The sequence below is a fragment of the Anthonomus grandis genome, chromosome 19 (genome assembly GCF_022605725.1).
Source record: "Anthonomus grandis grandis chromosome 19, icAntGran1.3, whole genome shotgun sequence".
Classification (NCBI taxonomy): domain Eukaryota; kingdom Metazoa; phylum Arthropoda; class Insecta; order Coleoptera; family Curculionidae; genus Anthonomus; species Anthonomus grandis.
In genome coordinates, this window is record NC_065564.1 from 9,819,571 (window position 1) to 9,840,337 (window position 20,767).

The 20,767-nt window shown below is 32.6% G+C and overlaps 1 protein-coding gene across 2 annotated transcripts in view; it reads right to left on the reverse strand.

Annotated features, from left to right (window-relative positions):
• Positions 1 to 20,767, reverse strand: part of LOC126747534 (ATP-dependent DNA helicase Q1-like) — a 130,688-nt gene that overhangs the window by 82,215 nt on the left and 27,706 nt on the right. For both annotated transcript variants that reach the window (XM_050456252.1, XM_050456251.1), the window contains exon 4: positions 8,713 to 8,980. In XM_050456252.1, coding sequence (XP_050312209.1) covers positions 8,713 to 8,980 — 268 coding nt within the window. The remainder of the gene's footprint in view (positions 1 to 8,712; positions 8,981 to 20,767) is intronic.

Sequence of the window (20,767 nt, forward strand, 5' to 3'; positions counted from 1 at the left end):
CGCTCATACTGGACCAAAAAAATCTTAGAACATTGAAAGGCTAGAATTAGTAAACAACAACTTTGTTTGAGTCCAACATGTGCACAGGGGCAAGAGGGGTGTTTTGTTTACAAACATATTTGCCGATTCTCTGTTGTCAAGTCGACGCAAATTTCCAACGGAGGAAATTTTTAGCTATATTTTAACAACCATTATAACGTTAATTTAACTTATTTGTGTTGTATTTTATAGGAAAATTTAAAATAAAAAGTATAAATACTACAATTAACCTATTTTAAGAATAAATATAATATCCTTAAGCCAAAAAAAAAACAAAATTATTAACATTATTATCCCTAAAACTGCTTCTAAAAAATTTGAAGCGACAACACCGAAGCTTAAGCGCCTGAGCCATACGCGTAGTGTCATCTGTCAAACAGCTTTTTGTTTATTTTCGGGATTCGTGTATTTTCTTTAATTTTCGGTTTCAAAAGGAAAAAGGCCACATTTTAGTGTTTTTTTAAATTACTAGGATGGGAAAAACTTGTGTCGTTTGTGCCGCATCATGATAAAAAGGTGATTCAAGCCGATCTTTTCACAAGTAAGTACCGATACTTTCATAACATCACATCATGGGGTAACCATCATCATAAACGTAGAATAGGGGATCTTATAGATAAACCTAATAAAAACTTGAATGTGAAAGTGTGCGTAAAATATCAAAATATTTATATTTTTAAATCTAAATATTTTTTTGAACATATTCATCTATCAATAGGCTATAAAAAATATAAAACTAGAATTTTGTCCCTGGTTTTATTACAGGATTTTATGTTTTTTTGTTGTTGTTTTGGCAGAAAGAAGGCATACCTAATACCCATGTACCTATCTATGTATAGTTATGTTTTTTTTAATATAGACATTAGGTAGATAGATGAAATTATTAATTTTTTATTGCCTTTAAAGAATTTTGAAATTTATTTAGATATTGATATCTATGTATAAAGTTAATTTTGTCTTTCCCTAAAATTTGGTCGATAATTTTTTTTTGTTTTATCACATTGCAACTTACAATAATATATATAGTAATTGGCACCACATATTAATTCATTACTGTAATTTTTTTTGCTTTTTGAATAAATATCAAATACTTATCATAGATTGCCTAATATATGCCCAAAGGGAACAATGGATTTCATTAATGGAAATCAACACAATTAAACAGAACATATTTGTTTGTTCAGATCACATCCTTAGAAGTGATTTCTTATATAAGGAAGATAATATTATCAGTAGCCAGACTTTATTAAAAAAATCAGCTCTACCTCAAAGGTAATTTTTTTTAAAATATATTTTTCTAGTATAAAAAAATTGTCAAAAAAAGGATTAGTGTTACTCATATAAGCTTTATTTATACCTAATACTTATTAAATTAGGTATGTATGTAAAACAATTTTTTTACTAGGATTTCTGATGCACTGGTTAAAAATACAGCAGCCAATAATTCAGTTAATTTACCAAGTGATTTACCCTTCAAAGCTGCAGGGGTAGCTTTCCTGAAGAGTGCAAAAACTTCTTTAGCTTCCAAAATGGTATATAGTACAAACAGTGAAGCTAATATAGACAAGTATGGATAATTAAAATAGATTAATATTCTTGATACACCAAATTTTGTATAATTACAGATCTGATCATTCATCATCAATAATAACTGCATCTGAGATTAATAGTTCTACAGTAACTGTGGGGTCTAGGTCAACAATTACTATTTCTCATCCAAGCCGTTTTTGTTTAACTGCTACACATTCCCGGACTCTGCCAAGGAAAAGGTAAAAATACACTCAAAATAGACTACTAGTTTTATGTCATGTATCATCCTATTCCATATATATATCTTATTTAAAAGTGATATAGTATTTTATTGTGTTATATTTGTTTAATTAAATGCAATTAATCAAATGTCTGATATTACAAAGATTCTTTATAATAACATACATTTTATTGATCAAATGGATTATTATAATACATTTTTTTAATTTTTTCTTTTTAATTTTGGTAATACTATATTTTTATATATATTATTCTAGGGTAAAATCAAAATGATATCCTGAGGACCTAAGCACTGATGATTCCACCGTTTCAAAAGCTAAATCACTTATTACCAAATTATGGAAAAAAAATAAAGAACAAAAAATTAAAATTTGAAGATTGCAATAAACAAATTTGCCCCAAAGAAATTGAATTAGATGTCTCAAGTCATTATTAAAATACTTAAGAAATAATAACATGATTTTCGAAAAAGCCCAACATACTACATATTTTATTTGACTTGTAAAAGTACTTGTTTGTATATTACTACTAATAAACTAATCTAATCTATTGTACATAGTCTTTATTCTTAGGTAAGCTTTGTTTTTTAGTATAAATTAATATGATATAATATTTGGTATTAGGTATTATATAGGTCACTGTTAAATGTCTCAAAACCATTGTACAGGCTAAATACTCATAATAAAAATCTTATAACCTATAAAAAACCTGCAACTCCTTCACAATTTGAACATCCTTGTAGTTTTAACTCTTTCTGCTGAATCAATACCGTCCCTTTGAAAAAGTCAGCACCATAGAAGTATATATTATGTGATATAAAGTAAGTGATGTAAAACTGAGTTTTGTCCAATATAATAATAACAATAAAATTTTGCAAAATGTTAATAATTTGTGTCTTAAAACTTTATTTATTAAGAAATCTATAATATTAATAAAATATTTAATTTCCAGAAAAATGCTTTGACAAAAATGGTGCCTTTTATTAGGACCTTCCTCTAACGAAGGCCGTTAAAAAAACACATAAATAGCTCATAAATGGTAATATTATTTATACTCAAACTCTATAATAATTAATAAAAAATTATCAGGTAAATATTTGTTGACGACGTCACTGGTAGAGAGTGCTTGTATCAGTGGCAACAACAATGCGATCGAGCGGCGTTGCGATGCCATTACCGTTTTCTCGTTTTTTCGTACTTTATTTTCATTTATTTAAAGTTAATATTGACTTCGATATAGAGTATTTTATCAAATTTATTTTAAAAAAATGCTTGATATTTTATTAAAGGGGAGCAGTAGTATTGTTTTGAGCCTTCGGAAACAACTGAAAATTTTTATGATATTATAAAGTGATTTTTGCCATTTCTCTATAACCATTTGGCATCATTGCATCAGAGATGTTGCAAGCAAACAAACCTGTCCATAGTTCCACGGCATGCCACTTCTAGCCTTTCAATGTTCTAAGAAAAAAATTGTACGGCAATCTGGCTAATACCTTAAAAACTTTGCTCATTTAATCTACTTTTTAAAATTACCTAAATGTTTTTTTAACAGTTTACTATTATTGTGTTATAGTAAAAAATAACCCTAATTCACCTTATGATATCATTGTAAAAAAAATTAACAAATTTTTAAATTATGTTTAAAATGTTTTTATTTAACTTAAAAATTAAAAAAAATCAAGAGCGAAGGTAATTCTTATCACTATAGCAATAAACAACAAACATTTTTGGAATTTAGTTTGTTTACAGTATTCCGTGAACTAACTACTTTTTTGCTTGTATCCTAACGTTTCTGTTACCTTTTGCTTTGTATTTGTTTTTGAGTTCATTTTCCTGTGGACTGTGTTCTTTGAGCTGTTTGTTTTATTGGTTAATCATTTATTATGCCCTTGCCGTATACCGCCCAAGAATATGCAAACATGCATTTCATTTATGGTGAATGCAGAGGAAATGCTCTAGCAGCATCTAATCTTTATCAAGAAAGATATCCGAATTTGGCCCGATATCCTGACTATCGTGTATTTATTAATGTTCACCGCTCATATTCCGAAGGCAGAATGCCTCATGCCCGTTCGAGAGGGAAGACCTCGTATTGATTATGTTGATCAAGTTTTAGAAAAAATTAAAAATGATCCGACTACTTCGGCACGAGCAATCGAAAGAAGAACAGGGATACCGAAATCGGTAGTAAACGACATCACTAGGCGATTTCAATATCACCCTTATCATGTTCAACGAGTGCAAAGCCTACTGCCTTGAGACTACGAACCACGCTTACAATTTTGCCGCAGAATGTTGCAAAAAATTCAAGAGGATCCTAGTTTTTTAAATAATATACTGTGGTCGGATGAGAGTACATTCAAAAAGGATGGCTTTATGAACATGCACAATTTGCACACTTATGCGTTGGAAAATCCCCACTCTATTCGAGAAGAAAGGCCACAGCTCCGATTTAAAGTAAACTTGTGGACCGGTATCTTGAACGGACGTGTAATTGGCCCATTCGAATTACCAGAAAATTTGAACTGGCAGGCTTATTTAGATTTTTGTCGAAACAATCTACCAATTCTTTTAGAAGATGTTCCTTTGGCCAGTCGCCGAATAATGTGGTTCCAAAATGATGGTTGCCCGGCACATTATGCCCATGAAGTTCGTCGGTATTTAAACCAAACATACCCCAACAGATGGATCGGCCGACTTGGTCCAATTTTATGGCCTCCCAGGTCTCCAGACCTAAACCCCCTCGATTTTTTTACTGGGGTTGCATAAAAGAAAAGGTTTATGCAAGACCAATAAATAATATTGCTGAATTACGGCAGCGAATAAATGATGCAGCCCAAGATCTTACCGCTGCCACGAATGCAAGATGGATCAATAGGTCATTTATTAAAAGATGCCACGCCTGCATTCGCGTTGGTGGTAGACAGTTCAAACATATTAATGATTTTTAATTTTTTTTTTAAGTTAAATAAAAATATTTTTTGAACATAACATAATTATAAATTTGTTTCATTTTTTTCATAAGGTAGATTAGGTTTATCTTTCACCCTATCACAATAACAGTAAAGCTTTTTTTAAAACATATTGGGTAATTTTAAAATTAAATTAAATGAGCAAACTTTTTAAGGTATTAGCCGGGTTGCCGTACAATTTTTCGGTCCAGTATGAGCGGCCAAATTCAAAGTTTAAAAAATAAAAATAAGTAATACTTTATTTTAGAATAGATTTCTTATTAAATTTTTTGGCCGTTTAGTTTAATGTTTGTCTTTGATCAGTAAAATGGCTATTCAGTGTTGCATAGCTAAAAAGAGATTCTAAAAAATATCTATTTTTAAGGCGTGACAATCAAAAATCTGATCCAAGAGTAGGATTTTGGTGACTTCCACTAAAGTGCCAATATCTCGAAAACCATCGATTTTTTACTAAGGTCATTTTATGTTTTTCTGGGTGCTTATGAGTTGCTCCATCAGCCCCTTCAGTATTATCGTTGACTTTCCGGACACCCTGTATATACGATCGTTGTTAGGTTAAGGTTAGCAGTAGTTCTGTGTCAAAGCTTGCTGTTCGGGATTATTGTTCACCATACGTTTGTACTTCATGCGCTACCATAAACATTGAACTGCAAAGGTGTTTTAACATTTTTAGTGGAAAATAGACAGATTTTTTTCTAACTAAATATGGAGATTGCAGTTCTGCGAACATTTGTAAAACATAACCGTAGCTGTGTATTAAACCAGATCCTATCTAGACCAGTTCGACGTTATCCAGGCATAAGATTGGTACCATTTGAGGAAAATTGTTGCAGTATAGACTCTGTGGAACAAACCATGTCACTACTGTAAGTAATTGCCAAATTGCCATTTAATGTCTGACGCTTCTTGTCAATTGAGAAAAATGTTGTTAAAAATAGGGTTGCTTTAGGGTTAAATTGCATTAATTCTGATAGTGATTCAGATAGCTCAGAAAATTCAGACGTAGAAGAAATTAATTTAGATAATAGTTTAACACCTGTAACAAAGCAAGAAACTTCTGAAGGTCAAGAAGAACTTATTTTATTATTAAACAAATTAAATTTAAATAATATTATAATGGAAAATATTAGATTTTTCACTTCTCTTTTACCGATGTTCTCAGGAAACCAGGAACATCTAGAAAGCGTTATAGATGAATTTTACGATTTGTATTACATTACCACGACTTCTGACGATCAAAGAAAAGTTGTATTAGCTGCGATTAGGTTCAAGTTAGTTGGTCGTGCACAAAGTTTCTTATTGTCACGCCCAGATTTAAATAATTGGCCCTCAATCAAAATAGAATTACGAAAAAAGGTTGGTGATCCCGTGACATATTTGATTTTATTACAGCAAACGACATCAGTTTTTACCGACAATGTTAATGCTCAACAAACCTCAAACCTTAAATGCTGCTTTTGCTCGTGTTGTAAATTTTAATATTATAGAGTCACAAATAAGCTTTACTAACCATCATTCTACCCTCCCAAATCCGAATTATAATTCCAATTATAGAAATATGAATGCAAGATGTGGGCTTGCATTCATATTTTTCAAACCAACATTTCCGCGTAAATCATCAAGCCCGTGCCCCAGTCCCACCCCGTGCTCCACAACTTTTCCCTAGCCAACCAGTTTTTGTACAACCACGACCTATCCCAAGGAGTTATCCTACCAATGCTGAAGTCTTTGGCAATCAATCCAAGCCAATCAACCTTCCCTATAAGCCCCCAAAATAGGATGCTTCAATACCAAGGTCAATTTCGACAGCTGGACCCTCCCGTATCCACTAACAAAGACCACAATCAGCCAGAAATACCAATTTTTTCCAACGTACTGGACCAAAAAAACTTTATCTCTGAGGAATTATCCAACCTCGAGCCCTACGAACGGCCCACAAGGGAATACACAGAACCAACTGGAACAATGTGATTTTGATTCTGATAAAAATTACAAATCTTTCTAGGAAAAGGAAAACCTTAACAATCAAGAAAATGTTCAATACCCAGCCTTAAATCAAGAGTCAACTTAAATAACTTAGCCCAGCAAATCGAATTTCCCTATTTTTATTAATCTCAACAACAAATGACTGTTCTAATAGATTCAGGCGCCTCCGATTCCATAACATCCCAAAGCTGGCACAGCAGTTCCCAAATAATTTTTTTATAATCCCTTTAAAGTGACTTTATGCAAAAATACGTACAAGAAGAACAAAAATTTAGACATTCCACTTTTATCAGAGCTAGATATTCAAAAATCTTTTAAAATTAGAATCTTAAACTGGCACAATCATTTTGATGCCCTTATTGGGAGAAAAGATCTGAGCCAATGTCCTGATAGACTACAAAAATAAAACTCTTACCCTCAAGAACATCAAAATCCGATTCTTCTTAGCCTACAATAAACCTTTATATAGACCAATTCCAAATATTAGTAATCAACATTTAGTCATTCCAGTCAATTGTGAAAAAGAAACAGCTATCTTGCCGCCATTATGAAACCATAAATGAGCATGTGATCCCTGACTGTCTTATAAATGTCGAAAATGGACTATGTAAAATTCCAAACCCGAATCCCAATGTTCATGTTAATTTTCACCAACGCCTAAAAGTCATTCCTTAAGACCAATTCGATTTAATCAACCCACCTAAACTTAACCATCCAACATCATTAGAAATTTCACAAATCTTTCCAGTTTGCCATGAATACAAGGACATATTCTATCTCGAGGACTGTGATCTTACATGTATTACGAGAACAAAACATGTGATTCGAACAAGCTCTGATCGACCCATATATGTAAAGTCATACAGACATCCCCCTAGCATGAACAAGGAAATTCAATCTTAAATTCAGAAACTCCTCGACGATAAAATAATCTAATCGTCTCCTTTTTGGGCCACATAATCACTGCTGAGGGAATAAAACCCAATCCATCAAAAATTGAAGTAATACAAAAATATCCCATGCCAAAAACTCAAAAATAAATTAAATCTGTTATGGGACTAGTCGGATATTATCGGAGATTGATCAAGTACATACGATAACGTACAAAAAGTCCTTACTGTTCTGTGCCAAGAAGGAAGAAATTGTTTACGAAAACTGTTTCCAGTTTCAAAAACTAAATATAGTAGGTTGCTCTTTTATACAGTCAGTGCGAAGTAGTTATTAATCATCACAGATACTCTTTGGCTATAAATAACGTATCCATAAAACACCTTCCAGATGCCAATAGGTTGCAACCATCTAATTTTGCTATTCATTTGCAATTGAAACATTTGGAAAACCCTGCAAAAATCCAAGATGATCTTTTAGAGCCTGTTAATTTTAATGAAATTATCTCGCAAAAAGAGACTCACTATATTAATTTTAGTTGTATGTATCATATTAGTATCTAGTATATGTATAACGCCATACTAGTGGAAGAAATACAGCTCCCTGAAGGCCATTCCATTGAAGACGCTTTGGCAGATATCAACGAGGACGTTGAAAAATCTGAGGGTGGAGGAGTCACATCCCTAGAATAGTCATTATAGCTAACTATGTGAATTGTCTCTATATATACGATCGTTGTTAGGTTAAGGTTAGCATTAGTTCCGTGTCAAAGCTCGCTGTTCGGGATTATTGTTCACCATACGTTTGTACTCCTAGTTAACCTTATTTTAATAAATGTTTATTAAAAGAAGCTGCGTCGATCTTGTTACTTAACTCGCTTATTTTATACATATTTATAATTCCCCATAAAGCGGGCGTGATCACTCTATCTGTTCAGCGTGATGACTATAATCGGATGACTGCAATTATATATAAATGTAACCAGATACTAAAATCTAATATCTGGAAACCAGGTTGGTTCTAATTGACATTTGTGTCTGTTGAGTGTGACTTACCTATTCCCATTCCAAAAGCCACAGTAGCGACGATCGCTTGGTATACATTCCCAGTCCATTTTCTTTGAACCTTTTGTTTAACATGAGGCTCCATCCCAGCGTGGTAATAAGACACTGCAAGACCTTCCTGCCTTAACATCTGGGATATATTTTCAGCTTCTCTCTGGGTGGCCACATAAATGATGCCGGACTTTCCATTATATTTATTTCTTAACAGTTCTGCTACATACTTAAGAGACTCGTTTTGGTTATTTGATTTATGCACAACCTGCAATAAAATAAATGCTAGATGCAATAAATACAACCTTTTTTTGGCCTCATACTCGGCACATTTAGCCACTTACTCCAGTATAAGAACACATTACAATAATTTAATTAAATTGGACACTCACAAACGCGCATGAATAAGTGCAGGGCTCGAGGTGACAAGACCTGAAATCCAAAGCTGCTCTTTTCCTTTAAGTATTGAACGGAAAAAATTCTAGGTAAAAACCACATATCAGGAACGACAAAAAATCAATCTACACACGACAGGTAACGTTGTTCCTTTGAACATTGAACGGCTTTAAGTTTTTCAATGTTCTAAAGTGAGCTGCTTTATCCCCAGCACCTTTTATGAACCTCAAAATAGAATATTTGTCGAGGCAACTACATATTATACAGATCGTGTTATCGTGAGCTACGTATTACCCAAAATAATGGCAACACCGCTTGGTTGCGGCTTGCAGGCGGCGGAATTTTTCGTTTTTATTTTTTGAACCGGGAGTCGCAGACCTCACTTTGCTATGTTACTGAACGTTGCACTAATAATTTTTGAGCGTTATTTTCGTGTTTTTTTCACTATGGCTGTTTATACCCCTTCCGAAAGAGTTCAACTAATTAAATGGTTTTATGGAGGCAATTCGGCAGTACAATGTAGAGATTTGTTTTCAGTGACATTTGAGAATAGACCGATTCCTTGTGCAAAAACGGTTTTAAATGTGCTTATAAATTTTGAGACATCTTTTTGTCTTCAAGATTGTAAAAAATGCCACACAAAACGTCAAGAACCACCTGTTGAAGTGGTCCAGGATATAGAACGGCGGGAAGAAATGGTTTGCAGTACCTTAGAACTTGATTCGACACGGTCCACTAGAAGTGTTGGAGAGGAACTGGGAATGAGCAATAAAACTGTTGCTCGTATCTGGAAAAAATATGGGTACAAATGTTTCAAGTATTCAAAAACTCAGGAAATATTTCCTGAAGACCAGTGGCGAAGAATGGAATTTTGTGAAACCATGATGGAAAAGGCAAATGAAAACGAATATTTTTAAAAAAAATATTGTGTTTTCTGATGAATCTTCTTTTCCATTACATGGCAAACACAATCCTTCCATTGTTCGTTATTGGTCTCAGGAAAGCGAGCACAGAAGTTTTCAGTTTCGTACCCAGTATCCTCAGAAATTGAATGTTTGGGCAGGTATTTTGGGCGACAAAATATATGTTATAGGGCCATTTTTTATTGATGGCCCAAAAGTACCTTGAGTTGCTGCAAAACCAAGTTCTTCCTGCCATTCAAATCCTACCTGATGTAGACCTGGGATCGGTTTATTTTCAGCAAGATGCTGTCCGGTTCATAACGCGGCTAGGGTAAAAGAATTTTTAACAAATACTTTTCCTAACCGCCTTATTAGTGGGACTGGCGATATTAAATGGCCTCCTAGATCTCCAGATTTGTCTCCAAATGACTTTTATCTGTGGGGTTACCTTAAGCAGACCATTTACAAGCATGAATTTGGTAGGCCAACAAATTTAGAGGGGTTGCGAAATAAAATTGTCGAAGATGCCAATTCCATTTTACCTGAAACTCTTTTGGAGGTGCGAAATAGCTTTTACGATAGGTTAAGTTTTTGTTTAGCGAAAGAAGGCGGTTTATTTGAACCTTTTATTTAAAAAATGATATGTTGTTAAGTTTGTTTGTTAGAGTTTTATTTCTGATTTTTTTATTATATTTTTATCAGAGTTGATATTTTATTTTTATTAGAATAACGCTTTAATTTTCATTATGCAAAACACAGCATATTAAATATTTTAAGATTACAATTCTATGCGGGTGTTACACATTGTCATGTCTGTAAAACCCGCATTAGAATAAATATATTTAAAAATGCCTGGATTTTCGCGTAATATTTTGGGACATTTTGTCGCCAAACGACGCAGCTCCCACTAAAGTCAGATGTTTAAAGTCCAGTTCAGAGATCTATTAGAATCTTTGATGTGTCGCAGATGCCGCACTAACTAGTCCGTGCGCCTATGTCATATTTAAATGGCAACATTTTATATTGTCTATCTATGAAATCATTTTAAATATACGTAAAACCCCATGTTTTATACTATTTTTTATTTTTCTTTCGAAAATGTCAATTTTTAGAAAGAAAATAATATCACAAGAACATAATATCAAAAAATTGACCGCGGACTAAAATCCAAGCATCTTACAAAATATTTTAAACACTTCCAGCACTCACAGACTTGTCACCTCTTTTTAGCCAGTCTATTAAACAAAGATAAAACACCTGCGTTCTGACAATTTCTACTTTAGTTGAAATTGTGTATCTCTCTCTATCCCACTGAATTTAAGAATTACGGGGCCGTACCCAAATAAATTTTTGGACCGTTTTTGTATTATTTTCGTCGTGTTTTTAAAGAGATCTTTACGGATGGGTCTATCGCCTTTAAAATAGTTGTTGGATGGGTCTATCAGCTTTAATAGTTGGGAGGGGGGCCATGTGAGGTTATTATTTGATGTGTTTTGCCGGTTATGCTTTTTACACGTTTATGAAAGTAAAGAATTTAGAATTTGGCCTGTATTCCTGTAAATTTTTTGCAGTTTTTACTGTGAGGAACAGTGTTTTTTTATTTGTATTTGTGGATTTGTTTTGGTATTATACCTAAAGACCTTAAAATGTTTCGACCCTGGAAAAATAGGCAGGAAAATTTGGCAAATGAAGAGGAAAGTGTTTGTGCGGGCTTATGGAGACCGTGGGTGTACAAGAAAGATAATAACATTTGTGATAAAAACAATAAGAGTGATCTGGGCAGTGATTTAGACTTACATAGTTCTGATAGTTCATTTTCTAGTATTGAGGAAGCAAAAAGAAGCAAGGGAAGTAGAAGCTACAGAGGAAATCAAGCAGTTTTAAAAGAACAAATTTATCTAAATATCTATAACAAGCTAAGGAATGATACTCAGTTCACAAATGATTGAAGTGCTTTGCAAAAAATAGCGTTTTTAACAGGGGTTCCCTATAGTACAATATGCCTGTAAAAAAAAGGATTAAACACAGAATAAAAAGGAAAGATGCAGGACAATCAAAGGGACTTGACATGGATATTGCCAAATTGCTAAGGAAAGGTGTGTATTCTAAATACAAAAACAATGAGGTTCTGACCATATAGACACCTTATCAGCAAGGGACAAACATTTCTCAGTCTCAACCTCGCGGAGATACCTGATAAAACTTGGATTTAATCCTAAGATGGTTAACAAAAGAGCTGCTGTAATGGAATTGTCAGGTGGTGTATAGAATATTTGAGGAAAATTAAAAAAATTTGGGAGGAAGAAAGATCCATATATTATTTAGCCGAAACATGATATGATTCATTTATGATTGATGTATGATTTCCATTCTCTGGGAAAAAAGGCTCTTTTTTTCCATAGTAAGAAAACCATATTTTTATTAATAAAACAAGTTTAAAATTTAGTTTTTTACAGCTTACTGCCCCTGTTGTCTTTCAGTGATACAATAAAGACTGCTTCTTCCACCATTCTCTGGGAAAAACCCTGTTTTGCTATGGTAAGAAAAACACTGTTTTTAATAAGAAAACAAATCTAAAATTTTGTTTTTTACAGCTTACTACCCCTGTTGTGCTTCAGCAACACAATGAAGACTGCTTCTTCCTCCATTCTCTGGAAAAAAGTCCCTTTTTTGCCATAGTAAGAAAATCCTATTTTTATTAATTAAACAAGTTTAAAGTTTTGTTTTTTTCAGCTTACTGCCCCTGTTTGTCCTTCAGCAACATAGTAAAGTATATATAATGTAATGCTTTAGAATCCATATGCTGATGTACGAGATGAAGTTGGAATCCATGGCGGCAACAGAGAAACTGTTTCCTTCCTTAATGGAAGAAACTGCTAAAGAAGAATGGCAAAAAAACAGAATTTACAAAATTTGTTTTAACTTTTTGGGCCAGATTCAAAAGAGTGGTTAAATTTATAAAAGTATTTAGTATCCTCACTGTAGTTTTAGGATCCAGTATACTTAAAATATAGTGTTTTGTATAAGATTTTTAGTTTTTAGTATAAGCATTTATTTTTGTTAATTTTTATCTAATCTCTCCTAATATGCATAATAACTAAATACGAGGCAAACAAATTAATAAATACGTTAGGGATGTAAGGTGTGTTTTTTTTATAAGTAAAACTTGTGTCTTTTAAAGGCATAAAGTATAGACAGCCAGATGATTTTTAATGTAAAAGTTTATTTAAAAAAATATACTTCCAATTTTCTGACTACATAATTACTTTTTATCAAAAGAAGTTGGTACTAAATATAGAGATGGGGGGTTTTCATGAGTATATTATTATAATAATATATCATAATATGTATTAATTAAAAAAAACTATAATAAAGGACATTGAATATGGCAGCCACAATCCCCATTAATAATCACCACCATGTAAAAATAAATCTCAATTTCCAAAAAAAGGAAATATATAAAATTTGAAGACAAACCAAAACATTTTACACTTTTGTGTCAAAAAGTAACTATTTAATGCTTTAATCCACAGAATAAATGGGCCTAAGTAATTTGTCACCTACTCTCTCATTAAACTCAAAAATGCTTTATTGTCAATATAAACATAGAAGTAGTAGACAAAGCCAATAGACTGTACATTAAAGGAATAAAAACGAGAAACTAATTTAAAATAAAATAAAATTATATAGTAAAACTTTGAAAAATACTTAAATGCTAATCATTAAAAATTCATCATAGTTTAGGTGCTACATAGTTCAGTACGCTTTACTAGCAAGAAATATTTTCTTCCTTGTACGTAGGCTTTTTTCAGTCTTAAGTTGTCTTATTTCTAGTGGAAGTTTATTAAACTGCTTTCTACCTCCATATATGATAGAGCTACGGACAAGTTCAAAATGAGGAATGGGTAGCCTCAACAAATAGTTTTGTCGCGTATTATAGTGGCTTCCTAAGTGGAGTTCCTGTTTATATTTTCTAAAAACTAAGCAAACTGTTTCCAAAATAAAAATACAACACAGGGTTAAAATATTATGACTTACAAAAAGCGGGCGACATGAATCACGAGGCTTGGCCCCACATAGATATCTAATGGCCTCTTTTTGGAGTACAAACACTGAACTAAAAAGTGAATTTGAACATGAACCCCAAAAGCAAATTCCATATCGAAGGTGCGACTCGATAATCGCGAAGTATGCAGATCTGGCGATGGAGAAATTAAGACTGGTGGCAATAACCCTTAGGGCGTAGCAGCCTGATGAGACTTTTCTACATACATTCACAATATGGTCTTCAAATTTAAGGAACTTGTCTATGGAAAGACCCAAAAACTTACTGAACGGTGGCATGTTGATGGCTTCATTATTTAAACATATATCATTTGTATTACATTTAAGGATATTTGTTTTGGAAACATTAAATGTCAAAAAATGTGCATCACACCAGTCTTATTTTTAACAAATCTGCACGTATATTGGCCTCCATTTGAGAAACATCAGAGTCGTGCCAGAGGGTGGTGGTATCATCGGCACACCAGTTACCTGCAGTTGTGGCAGATCGTTCACATAAATGAGAAAAATTAAAAGACCAAGTACTGATCCTTGCGGAACACCCACATTTATATTAAGTTCCTTAGACATACCACCATTAAAGTTGACAGCCCGGACACGATTTGATAAGTAGGAACGAAGGGCAGTTCCCCTGAAACCATAGAGCTCTAGTTTCATCAGCAGCACTCTGTGACTCATGCAGTCAAATGCCTTGGACAAGTCACAGAATACCGCTGCTGCAACTTCACCAACATTCAGTCGGTTGTACAGGTGCTCTAGAAAGCTAAAGATAGCATCATTTGTGCTCACAGACTCACGAAAGCCAAACTGCTGAAGACTCAATAGGCCAAATCTATTTGAAAATGAAACCATCCTCACCTTAACGAGCCGTTCCACCATCTTGGCTAAAGTAGGCAATAACTTTAGTTACGTAGTAACTTACTTAGTTTTCTTTTTCGTTTCTTAATATTGACAACAGGAAAAGCAGTGTTAAAATTGTTTAATACTATTTGATGAAAGCTATGCAGTGGGTTAACAGTAGTCAATACATTATTCCAACTTGACATATTGCAAAGCAAAGAGACTTGACTTGTTATAAGGGACTGATGGCGCTAAAAACTAAACTTATGAAATTAAAATTTTTGGTTAAACTCATTTAACGTAAAAAAAAGCACAGCAAAAAGCGTCAGTTTACACTTGATAACGGTTGGAGATACTTACCAACCGAAACGTCGTGTTACATTAAATAAATAAGACAATCCAAGTCCGACAAGATGTTTTCACTGTACCATTGTCTACCACCTTCAAAAAAACTCATTTAACGTACTTAAATCTTATATTTAAATTAAATATTATCTTGCTATCAACTATCCTGAATTTCTAACTAAACCCAAAAATCCCGAATAATAAAGTTTTAAATACAAATAAATTTTAAGGCCGGACCTGTGCAACTTTTCACGCTTGAGTGGCTGTGACTAAGGTCAGGCGTTTAACAAAATAGTACGTGGGCACATGCAGTCACATTTTACGAATCAAATGTATAAATTCTTAAAAAAATACTTAAAACATTTATTTATTTAATGAAATGATTAAATATCGCTTAGAATAATACTTTATGACTCTTTCCACATAAAATTTTGCGGTTTAAAGATGCATGTCATGTGACAATACAAGCAACACCGGCACACGGACTATTTGCGGTACATCAAAGATTCTAATAGATCTCTGAACTAAACTATACTCAGTCGCGGCTACCAGCGACCGGCGAATTTGTGGGAGAACGCCGCTTTAAAGGTCTCAATTTGTATCTCAAAGGTCTCATTATGAATTTTTCAATTAATTCTTTCTCAGATAAATGCATTTTATTAAAAAAATGATGCTTGAAATGACAGTTGAAGTTAAAATATTGACGTCATAGTTTCTACTTCAGACATCCTGTAATCAAAAGTTGCATTGCAAAGGAAGCATTGAATCAAACGGACAACAAATAAACATTAGTTACAATAAATCTAGACTACATTTTTATGTTTTAATTTCAAATATTTCGTTAGTTTGTTACGTCATATTTGACAAACCATTGACTTTAGGCGTAAGGTTTTTTACACCGAAAGTATTCATAATATATTATAGAATTGTAAACGTCATAAAATACAGGGTTTTTCTTTGAAACTAATGTTGACGCCATAGTTTATACTTGAGGCACCTGTGGAAAATTTTTTTATTTAAAAAAATGCACAAGTGACACTACTAATCGATGTGTCCAAAAAAGAAAAAAATACCTGAATTTTAAATAAATTTGTTCTTTTCATCGTGAATATTATAAAGTTGCGGTTCTAACATATTTTGATTATAATGTATCTCTCACTCGATTTTCACCTATTAGGAGTAGCACAATTTTCTCTACCTATATCACCCCAAATTTCTGAAAGTTTTTTTTTACTTGGCAAAAATAGATTAGAAGCAACAACCAAATGGATTCAGTTGTTTTCCTAATTAAAACTAACACGAGCCTACAGCAAAATTTATGTTTTTGAATCAACATCTCTTCCTAACTAATTTTGAGCTACTAAATTCGAAACTAACCTTAGTTTTGTCCTATCAAATCCTTATTTTTCACCAACTGATATCTTAATAAAATTCCTTATTTTATAAGAAAATAGTATACATAGTATAGTATAAAATATATAAAATAGTATAAAATTCTGCAAAAAGTTTTTTAGCATTAATATGACAAAAACCAATATTTGAAAAACATTTAATTAAAATACTGAATTGTGGCAACATTGTAATATTTGTAGACTGGCGTAAAACTGCGAGTCCGCTCTTGCAGCCGTAACTGAACGAGTGTTTTGCGGTCCTCCGTAATCGTCGTGTTTTTTTTGAGCCATGGAAAGGAGACACTGTATTAATAAAGCAGACTATTTTTATTATATCTGTGGTAGTTTTTTGGTTGCAAAACAGAGACAGAATATAACCTCATTTGTGCGTAATGCGTATTATGCCTACTTTGAAGTAAAACTAGGAGGAGATCAAGACAAATCTTGGGCACTATGTAGGGTTTGTGTAGAAGCTTTAAGGAATTGGAGAAAGGGTACAAAAGAGCCATTGAGTTTCAGGGTTCCTATAATGTGGCGTGAGCCAAAAAACCATACTGATGATTACTACTTTTGTTCCTTTGATTTAAAAGGTTTTAATGGAAAGGTTTAAAAAGCACATTTTATACCCCAATCTAAATTCCGCTATTAGGCCTATTCCTTATGGTCCTGATGTACCCATACATGTTCCTCGTACAGAAATCGAGAAAAAGATCCAAGCTTATATTTTGTTCAAGAAGGATCCTTAGTATATTGTAACAATTTACCTGAAGTAGTTATAAAGCTTGGAGCTACCTCTTACGAAAAGGAAGAATGGCGAAGCTTTTTATTGACTCCAGTAAAAGAAGTCTAAAAGGTGTTTTGTTACACAATGGTAATATGCTAGCCTCTGTTCCTGTTGCTCATTCTGTTCACCTAAAGGAAAATTACGGAAAATTGCTTTGTGAAAGTTCTCTGTATGCTTCTTGGGCAGCAGTCAGGATATACTAAACATCCGTGCATCATTTGTGAATGGGACAGCCGAGCACGAAATAAACACTGGAATCAAAAGAAGTGGCCTACAAGACAAGACCTTACACCAGGAAGTAAAAATATAAAGTATAATATAAAGTTGACCACAAAAAATGTTTATTGCCTTCTCTGCGTATAAAATTGGGCTTGATGAAACAGTTTGTCAAAACTCTCGACAAAAACGGAAACTGTTTCAAGTATATTTGTGAAAAATTTCCCAAGTTGTCTGATGCCAAATTAAACGAGGGAGTTTTTGTAGGTCCCTAAATTAGGGCTTTATGTAGAGACCAATACTTTAAAAATTCTATGACGCCGATCGAAAAGGAAGCCTGGTGCTCATTTAAAGAAGTTATTGACAAGTTCTTGGGAAATAACGAGGATCCAGACTATAAAAACACAGTCAGGAAATTGTTTGAACATTTGCGTGTGTTAGGCTGCAACACGAGTTTGAAGATACACTTTCTATTCGCACATCTAAACAACTTTCCGGGAAATCTTGGGGCAGTTAGCGAGGAACAAGGAGAACGTTTCCACCAAGATATTAAGGAGATGGACATACGTTACCAGGGTAAATGGAGTGTACCGATGATAGCAGACTACTGCTGGATGCTATAACGTGATAATCCGCACAAAATTCACAGTAGAAATTCTACAAAACGCAGTTTTCTAACAAAAAAGGCGAAGATTTCATTAAGTTAAGCATTATATTATTATTATTATTATTATTATTATTATTATTATTATTATTATTATTATTATTATTATTATTATTATTATTATTATTATTATTATTATTATTATTATTATTATTATTATTATTATTATTATTCAATAAATTCTAGTTGCGATCCTATAGGTTTGAAATCTTGAGTTTAGTTGTGGGATGGGATCGAAGGAATAAAAACAAACGTCACTTTATGTACTGGCCAACGTTTCGCAATAATTTTATTGCTTCATCAGGGCCCTAAGGTAACAAAAAAGACACAATAAAAAAGATTATTGATATAAACAAAATTCAACTTTTTGGGGTTATGTTGATACCACCAAAAAAAGAGAAAAAAACAGAAAAACAAAAAAAAAAAAAAAAAAAAACAACAAAATCTTAGATTTGAATTAAAAAAAAAAATACACAACAAAAAAAAAAAAAATGATAAAATTGCTTACATAACAGTGTGATTTTGCTTGTCATAAAAAATCATGTTTACAGGACACACAGGTAACATGGAATATATAAAATATTTCCTTTTTTTTTCCTTCTAACAAAAACGGTTTAAAATGATGGGTTGTATCACAGACAGTTGCTTTAAAATTGATTCTACGGTGTACAATAATAATTTAGCATCTAGCCAGAAAAACCGGGTATGCGAGAACACAATAGACGCATTCTTTTTAGTGATAAGAACCAAAACAGTCCCAAAAGTTTACATTTTGATTTGATCTATTAGATTAAAATAAGAAGAACTTAGATTGTCTATATCCGTTCTTTTATTTACCGCATTATTATGTTTTTTTATGTTTATCATTTCGGCTAGAAGTCTCTTTTTAAAAAGCTGCTGTTGGCCCATAATTGTAGTCTTGCCAAAATTAAAATTGTGTCCTGTATTCATTTTGTGCTCAGCTAAAGCAGTAGGGTTTTTTTTAAGGGCTAAATTCCTACAATCATACTCATGTTCGTATAGGCGCTGCCTCAAATATCTACCCGTCTGACCAATGTAACACACATCACACCCAGAGCAAGGTATTTTATAAATAATGTTAGAATGTAAATCAAAGGCGTCTTTAGTTTAAAGCTTCGTAAAGAAATGTTTTCTTACCGAGTTTTCACTTCTTTCTGAGATTTTAATAACATCAGATTTTGATTGTATGGTCTTTTTAATTTTATGAGAAAGTGTGTTAATGTAAGGAATCTTGAAATAAGCCAATTGATTATTTTCATTGTTTCGTGTAATTTTTTGAGTAATGTTCTCGGTGTCGTTAATTATTTTTTTAATAATTGATAGGGGGTAGTTGTTTTTCTTTAAAATTGTCTGAACATAATGAAGGTTTTTTTTTATGATATTCTGGACTAGAAAGTCTCAAGCACCGATGTTTTAGGTTTTTTATTACATTTATTTTGTGTGTCATAGGATGTTCTGAAAAATAATTTAAAATGCGTTCTGAAAAAGTTGGTTTTTGATACCAATCTGTTTTTATGGTACCATCTGTGGATCTTATGACTTTAACATCCAAAAATGGAAGACAACAGTTAATTTCTTGTTCTATAGTGAATTGCAAACGTGGATGGAAACTATTGAAGACTAATAGAATTTCGTTTTCTTTTTTATTTGGAATTGCCGTGATTATGTCATCAACGTACCTACAGAAAAAAGGTACATTAAAAGATAGTTCAGAAATACACTGATCTTGTAGTTGTGCCATTACAATGTCTGAGCATATTGGGGACATGCAGTTTCCCATTCCTAGGCCAAAAATTTGGGTATAGAAATTTTCACCATGTTGGAAATAATTATTCTTAATACAAAAATTAAAAAGAAAAACAACTGTTTCAAGGTCTAGCGATGTATTAGGCCGGATAAGATGCCACTTTTGGGTGATTATATCAGTTACTAGGTCCACCGGTATATTAGTAAATAAAGAAACAACATCCAACGATACGGGTGGTGTCCCCAATTTATGAATTTTTGGTAAAAAATAGATTTTGGGAGCGACACCATTATTAATTTTTAACCATTTTTGTTGTTCAATCGATATCATTTTTTTATCAAAAAGTTGTGATATAATTTTGTTAGTTTTACTTTGAATGTTTATGGTAGGATTTTTATTTAATTTTTTATAAGTTTCAGTATCATTGAGAGCATTAATTATCCTTTGGTCAAAGTCATACTTGTTTTGGATTACGGTGCAATTACCCTTATCTGCTTTCGTGATTACAAGCTCTTTATGGTTACGTATAAATTGTATAGTTTTACTTGTACTTTTTTTGAAATTATTGTTAGTATTTTTGCAAAATTTGTTTGACTTAATATGGTTTGTAATAATATTTATACACCTATTACGCAAGTCAATCCTAGTTGGTTCATCAAATTTTTCAAAAATGTATTCAATGTC